At 33.4% G+C, this 8,036-nt stretch overlaps 1 protein-coding gene across 1 annotated transcript; it reads left to right on the top strand.

Annotated features, from left to right (window-relative positions):
• Window positions 1-4,666: 4,666 nt before the first annotated feature.
• On the top strand, window positions 4,667-6,779 carry LOC108363977 (uncharacterized). The gene is made up of 3 exons (XM_017617516.1): window positions 4,667-4,716; window positions 5,831-6,483; window positions 6,541-6,779. The coding sequence occupies exons 1-3, from the start codon at window positions 4,667-4,669 to the stop codon at window positions 6,666-6,668; spliced, it is 831 nt and encodes a 276-aa protein (XP_017473005.1). The 3' UTR covers window positions 6,669-6,779.
• The last annotated feature ends 1,257 nt before the right edge of the window (window positions 6,780-8,036 follow it).

The following is an 8,036-nucleotide window of genomic DNA, read 5'->3' as shown; positions in this document are numbered from 1 at the left end:
CTGTTACAAACAACCGTTATGTGAACAAAATTAATATACCCTTGTGCACAAGTGCGCTCGGGTATAAAAATAATTTAATGATGTTATATTTTATTTCTGTGCCCATTTCATTATAGCTCGTTATATTTAAGCGAGTTAAGGTATTTAGGCCGTTTAAAACTATGAAATTATCTCTCATCTGCTGTCTAGGCATACGAAAGATATCAATCCCTCTAAATTTACCTTAAAATGGTTCCAGGGATACGACGCGAGAACGTGTAACCTTCTTGGAGGTGCCACGGCGGGTTTTAATATTTCCAACTAAAATTTAGTAAATTGGCCTTGTTAAAATACCACTTCTCCTTACTGTGGAAAATGCATCATGAGAGCTTTAGATTATAAGGCCGAACTCGGCTCTCCCTTTTCCACTAAATGAAATTTTTTCTGTCAGTACGGCACTTATAAAATAAATCTCCATAACAAATTTAAAATACTTCGATAGATTTTCTATCCTTCCAGAGATATGCATTAAGAAGTTTTTAGTATGTATGGAAGTGCCACGCCCCTTTTTCTTATAACCCTAATCTTCTTCCATGAATTTACAATTGATTTTACATACCCCAGTACCAAGTCCCAGTACTCTACCATGAACACCTCTAGAGATATGCAGTATAAAACAGTAAATTTGTACGGGAGGTACCATGTCCCCTTTTCGAATAACGCAAATTTTTCTCCATGAGTATGGAATTAATTTTGTATACACATCTCGGTGCCAAGTTCCAGTCCTCTGCAATAAACACCTCCAGAGATATGCAGCATAGAAAAATCNTGGTATTAGTTTCACATACATACATACATCTCTATTTCCATACCAAGCTTAGGCACTTTAACCCAAACATTTGAAGAGACTTACTTTCTGTCTAAAACCATCCTTCTGAAATCCGTAGTAAGTGTACGTTCTGATCGGAAAACCGGTTAAGGAAGTAGCCTATTTTTCAATCCAGGTCATAAACCATCTTTGAGCAAAATTTCATTTTCAAACAGGTGGCAATTCTTAAAAAAGTAGCCTATTTTCCAGTCTAGGTCATAAGCTATCTGTGTGCAAACTTTCATGCAAATCAGTTCAGTCATTTACGCGTATTAATTTAATTAAACTTTCCTAATACGTGATAACTCTTAATATAGTAGAATATTTTCCAACATAGGTCATAAGCTATCGCTGTGCGGAATGTCATGCAAATCCGTTTAGTCGTTTCCGCGTATTGTTTTAATTAAACTTTTTTAACAGTTGCCAACTCTTCCAAAAAATTTGCCTATTTTCCGCTGTAGATCATAAGCTATCTGCTTGCAAAATTTCATGCAAATCCATTCAGTCGTTTCCGCGTATTAATTTAATGAAACTTTTTTAACAGGTGGCAACTCTTAAGAAAAGTAGCCTATTTTCCAATCTAGGGCATGAGCTATCTGTGTGCAAATTTTCATGCAAATCCTTTCGGTCGTTCCCGCATATTAAATAAATGAAACTTTTTTAACAGGTGGCAACTCTTAAAAAAAATAGCCTATTAACCAATCTGGCCCATAAGCTATCTGCGTACAAAATGTCATGCAAATCCGGTCAATCGTTTCCGCGTGATGATTTCCCAAACATCCAAACATACAAACTTTCACATTTATAATATTTATAAGATTATAAGATTTCTAAATTGGTTCGTAAGATATACGTAATTAATAGGAACCAATTTTTGCTTTAAGCTGAATAACGGTAAACTGGAAATATCTCGAGAACGTATCCATAGGAATAAAATCATCCCGAATTTCGGAATCACCGAGCAATTCTACATAGAAATTGGATAGTGGCGTCTGGAGAACAAAAACCAAATTAAAATTTGTGATCCAGTGTTATTTACAATTGTTTTCCGTTTACCTTTAACATCCGATTGCACACGACTATGTAGTATTATCCGCATCGCCATAACAGTTTTCAGAAGAAGCACTTCGTACTAACTGCATTTTTTTCGCCTGCGGGATATTAGAAGTACGTACACTTTTTAAATGCATGTATGTGCATTTTGCGTGCCTTTTATCGTATCTCTGTATTTCACTAACTCCCTGTGTGAGGAAACAGAAGAAGTATAACAGAAGTGCCTAAAATTTAGCAATTTGGCCATGTTAAACACAGCCGAAGCTAATTTCCGGTATTTCTCTTACTAGCGCCTGAAACTATACTTATTATTTAACAAATTTATTGCGTTTTTACGTTCTTTGACAAATTACGCTCTGTTAGCCATAAATTTTACTGTGTTTTGACCGCCTTAACTGATGAGTTTTGACCGAAATAACTTATATTCTATATTGCATTATCATCGTGATTAGAACTATGCTGAAAATTTTAGGTCTCTAGCTTGTCGATTGGAAATTTCCGCGGGATGACCAAGTTAAATAAGAGCTTGTAAAAAAATAGTATGAAAGTAAAGAGAAAATGGTAAAAGTAGAATATACCAAAACGGCAACAGTGTACCAATTCAACAAATAAATTTTATTAATGAAAAATCTATACTATTTATTATTCTAAGACAAGGCGCTTATTCCCTGCGATCTACTAATCGTACAGAGACAAGTCGTATATCAAATTAGAGTGCTCGATCTGAAACTTTGCACGAACATTTCAGATTTAAAAATCATTAGACCACTTTTGAAATACTTCCGTGTAAAAATTTGTAAAGTTTTATATTGAACAAGTTTTACATTTACGTTCATTTCAATAGTCAGCAACTGCGGAGCAATCTGAGTATGGAGTAAAAAAGGACGCCCACAGCAACACCTTGAAAGAGCATTTTCGGAACACTCCGAATATGGAGTGAGAAGGGACTCCCACGTTAACACCTCGAATGAGTGTTTTTGGAGCACTCCGAATATGGAGTGCGAAGGAAGTCAACGTGTTTTGTTTTTTGTTTTCTTGTTTTTTTTTTATCTAGTCTGTGGGTGGTCGGTTTCACACTGGAACATTTCTGCCACCAGAACAACTTTGTTTGTAGGCCAGAGAGGCAGTGCGGTGAGGTAGTTTCTCAAAAAGTTGTTCCAGCTTCTAGCCCACATTAAAGTGGCAGTTCTGCTGCAGCGCTCCAACACATGCCCAACTACTAAAATGCTATCGTCCTATACACATTTTATTCTGCTATTGTGCTGCTAGTTTTCATTCAGTGGGAAACCGTGAGAATAATTGTTCTATGATTCTAGTGTGAAACAGTGAAACAGCCCAATTAAGAAATTTTCAATCAAGAAGAAAATGATCGTCTTTTCCGAATATTCCTGAAAAGGAACACCGCAACAAAAGCTGTTGACGTTATGGTAGTTTCAAATGCATTTAGAGGTAAACAATAATGCATAAACAATTACTTTTGTTTAACTTTAGTACTTTTCGGATGTATTTTATAATATATATGCTGGATATGGCAAAGAAATTCCATAGAGCGGGCACAAAGTGGTTCCAAACCTAAAAGGAACGTATTTTAAACAATTAAAAAATATTTTTTGATTTACTTCAGGATTTTTCCGTTTTATCTGTTTTTTACTGAATAATATGTAAATCTGTAATTAAGCATTTTTTCAATAAAAAAATGATGAAAACATTTTAATACTTATTAATTCTGTGGTCATAAGCAATAACCGCCTAAGTCGACTTAAGAAAGAATTTAGTATATATGCCATCGTATTCTGAAACTACTATTCTATGCGTGTGTGAAATCCCCATCTTGCCAGCTAGGCTATTTCAAAAGTTATAGACGAAAAGATTTTTGTTTCCCCATAAGGCTAACATTACAATCCAAACGTTTAAAACTTTTTTTTTCTCGAATTCAGGTTTTTCGACTTAGGCGGTTATTGCTTATGTCCACAGAATTATGAACAAAATTAAGAACATTTTGAAAAACCGTAAATCCACCTTTTCAGTCTATTATCGGACTCCACTGGTGTGGTATTTTTGAAAAACTTAATTTTTTTATTTTCAGTTTTACATATATGATTTTAAAATGCTGGAAAACTAAAAAAATCATTGCCTACGAATTGTTTTAAATAAATGTGAGATTTACCTTGTTTATACCTAGGCAAGAACCGCATTAACAAAAAACTTATTTGACTTCACATATATTTCTTTCAAAAATTTACCTCGGTCTTTATAGCGCACTCTTTGAAACCGTATTCAAAAGTAAACAAAACTTGTTATTTTTATTCGATATTTCTTTGATAATTTATTTGCGCGGTGGGCCGAAATGGAAGCGAACAAGAATTCTAATTTGTTATTATAATAATTCAAATTTAAAACGGACTCTATAAAGAAAAGCAGCCTTTTTTCACTTCTCGTCAAATGTATGATGTGTTTATACCTGTTTTCTAACCGATGTGAGAAATAAAAAAGCGATTTGAAGCTTACTGAAAGTTGGTTTATGCTTCCGTTTTGAATCACAGCGAACTGGGTCAAAGCGCTTTATGAGTCGGAGACTCAAAAATTAAGATAATTACACTAAGAGGCTATTTTGCGAGATTTAAATTTAGTCGACTGGATCGTTCAACCTCAGCCTATTGTAAGTAATCAAAACCACTTGAAGGATTGAGTAATTCCGTGTCCAAAAAAAAAAGCACTGCACGATAGTTAATAAGTAAATGGTTAATATGTTGCCCGGATAAGAAAATGTTTACTAAGGCAACGATACAGTCGTTTCTGAATATCCACATGAGCAAGTAAGATTCTCCACAGAATTTTTAAACTATCCATTTGTAATGAAACTTGTCAGCTCGAGAAGTTAAGTGATTAAAAGTCATGATTTATGTGTTGCTCTATGAGTACCTTTCTTTACCTTTTGAAATTTTTTGAAACAGTTAAAGAAATTTCAACTTAAAAAGTATTACCAAGGCTTATCAAACAGGTATTAGAGCAAAAAAACATGTACGTAAAATTAAAAATTAAATTTGGAAAAAAATTGGTGCGACTTTCCTTCTTAGTAAATTTTGTTTGCTTCTCGAAGCCTTGATCCATTATATGCAAGGCCCAGTAATCAGCGTTTATGCTGCGGAGTTACGTAAACGTCAGGGTTGGGCATTTTTGGACTACCACTGAATTGCACTATCACTGTTTATTCAGTGATAGTTAAAATGCAAAATTCATTATCACTGAAAATTTAGTGATAGTGAAAAAAAAATTTCACTATCACTGAAGGTTTAGTGATAGTGAAAAACAAATTGCATTATCAATAAAACTTTAGTGATAGTTAGAAAAAACTCACCATCACTAAACTTTTAGTGAAACTAGCCAAGCGAAGATAGCCAATTTACATATGCAAGTTGAAAACGCTAATCCAAAGTTACGTTATTTGTACCTCACTTTAGAATAATAAAAACTCCAAAAAAGTGTAACGCTGTTACTCTTAGGGCCTTTTTCTCAAGTAACCTGTCACTTTAAAGCTCACTTTATATTTAAAAGTTGCATTAAAATTTATAATTATGTCTAAAATAAAGGTTTTAAATTGGTTTACAACCAAGAAACATACATACGTCAAATGCCGATAATAGAAATGCTCAACATTAGAAATAGCTTTATTTTTAATCCAACCTTTACTGTGAATTTAATATATTATCTACATATGTAAAATAATAGCCGTTTCCATGATTGCACTTAACTCAAAAACTACTGGATAGATTTCAGTCAAATTTTCAGAGATTGTACCTTGCATATATGGTCCTATTATAGGGTAGTTTAGTATAAACGAAAAAATAGCATCAAAAATGACCCTCTAAGGAAGTAAGGTTAAATCAATAACATGTACATATATTAACTTTTTACATTTTGCTAACTCAGGTGTACAAAATTATGGAATAAATGTAATAGGCCGAAATCTGCGGAAATAATAAAAACAGTTACATCTTCGAATCTGGTTACGCCTTGCGCTACAAGATGGAACTCATTGTACGATTCGGTTCAGAAGTTAATAGAAGTCAAAAACAGATTAGATGAACTATGCTATAAGTTGGAAATTTCTACTTTCAATGAGGAAGAAATTGAGTATTTGGAAGAATATGCAAAAGTAATGCAACCTATCGCAGAAGCTATCGACTTCCTTCAAAGAGAGCAAAATATGTTCTTTGGTTACTTTATTCCAACTTTACTGTCCATCAAAATAAAAATGCGACGTTTAGCTTCCGAAAACATGAAATATTTGACGGAAACTAATATTCAAATGCAATCAAAGCTAATGCAAAGGTTTGAAAAATATTTTAGTTTGCACTCTGACTCTTGGGATGCAGTTATTGCAGCAATTCTCATTCCCGATATCAAACTAAAATTTTGCAAAAGTTTGCTGGAAGTGCTGATATACACTCTAGAAGATGTTCGGGATAAATTTAAAGAATATGCGATGGAGTTTAAAAGACAACCGGTAGGGGAAGATAATAATTTACAGCCTTCCATAAGAGTAAATACATCATTTCTCGAATTCGATGAGGAGTCGACAGGTATTTGATTAAAAGAAACCAACCTGCAAAACTTTTGTAAATAATTTGCTTTTTTAGATGAAAATCGGTATACATGTTGCCATGGCGGAGCTATAGCAACTGAAGTAGTTTTGTACCTGAATGACGAGGATAGGAGCATTGAAGCTTTGCATCGCTTTCCTACTATAAAAAAAAAATGTTTTTAAAATATAATACACCTCTTCCTTCATCTGCGCCAGTGGAAAGACTTTTTTCCTTTGCTGGGATTGTCAATCGATCGACAAGGCAAAATCTTTCTGACCAAAACTTTGAAATGTTGGTACTAAAAAAGGCAAATAAAAAATGAATTATATTTTTATATTTTTGAAGCGACGTACTATAATTAGAAGTCTCTTCTCAAGAATATTGTTTATTTTGAATATATTTTTTTTTCACTGCTTCAGCTAATATAGTCTTACTTTATTCTTCAAGAAGAACTATGTCATAACCATAAAGCTTGTTTAAAGACAAAAGCAATGTCATTTTACTGAAAAATTTTAATTATCAATAAAGGTTTTCACTATCACTAAATATTAAGTGGTAGTGCAAATTGTTTTTCACTGTCACTAAGGGTTTAGTGATAGTGCAATTTGTTTTTAACTATCACTAAATGTTCAGTGATAGTGCAGTTTTTTTCACTATCACTAAAATTTTCAGTGATAATGGATTCTGCATTTTAACTATCACTGAATAGACAGTGGTAGTGAAAAGNGTTGTGCCCAACCCTGGTAAACGTTCACATACAAAAAGATTTTGACAATTTATATTTTTTGTGAGAAGAAATTCAAAATCTTTGACATTTTAGAGACCGAATAATTTGCAAAAAAAAATTAAATCAGCTGCTCTACTGATACTACCTGTTCAATGTGCCTTGGGTAGTACAAAACATTGCAAAGAAGTACATTTGACTGTACTTCGAAATACGAGGTACAACGGCTCAAAAAGTACTATACTTCCGAAAGAAGGACGGTTGGTCACATTACTCATGCATAAAAAGTGAGCTTAAGCTCCGACTCGATTTTCAGTACAAGTTCTTGAGCTTGACCTCACCCCATCAATGCAAAAAATGAGTCTGAGCTTAAGCTCACTTTTTATGCATGAGGCCCATTAATTTGTGCTCTCTGCATTTGTTAGGCCGTGATTATGCCCATGGTTGCCACTCGCCAACATTTTTTTCTACCAAAATCTCTTAAGAAAAGTTACCAGAAGTTACCAAATCCTCACTACCAAAATCTTTACTTCTTCAGTGATACTGAATAATACTGCTATATTTCATAACAAATATGTATGTATATACTTACAGCCCGGTTCTGTGCACTTAATAAATTCAATATCAATTATATAAATAGGCAATCATGTTTCCTTTACACCCCTTTTACGGCTAAACTGTACTTCTAAGGTATAAACAATTATATATCATTAGAAAGGTATTTTGATGCTGATGTGCAGGCAATTTTTAAAATTTCAAATTAGTTTAAAATAGAGCGAAAAAATCAATTCAAAAGTCACACCAATACCAATGCCATACATGTACA

The sequence above is a fragment of the Rhagoletis zephyria genome, unplaced genomic scaffold (assembly GCF_001687245.7).
Source record: "Rhagoletis zephyria isolate East Lansing unplaced genomic scaffold, Rhagoletis_zephyria_1.1 Rzeph_scaffold_01427, whole genome shotgun sequence".
Classification (NCBI taxonomy): domain Eukaryota; kingdom Metazoa; phylum Arthropoda; class Insecta; order Diptera; family Tephritidae; genus Rhagoletis; species Rhagoletis zephyria.
This window is presented reverse-complemented; position numbering and strand designations above follow the sequence as displayed.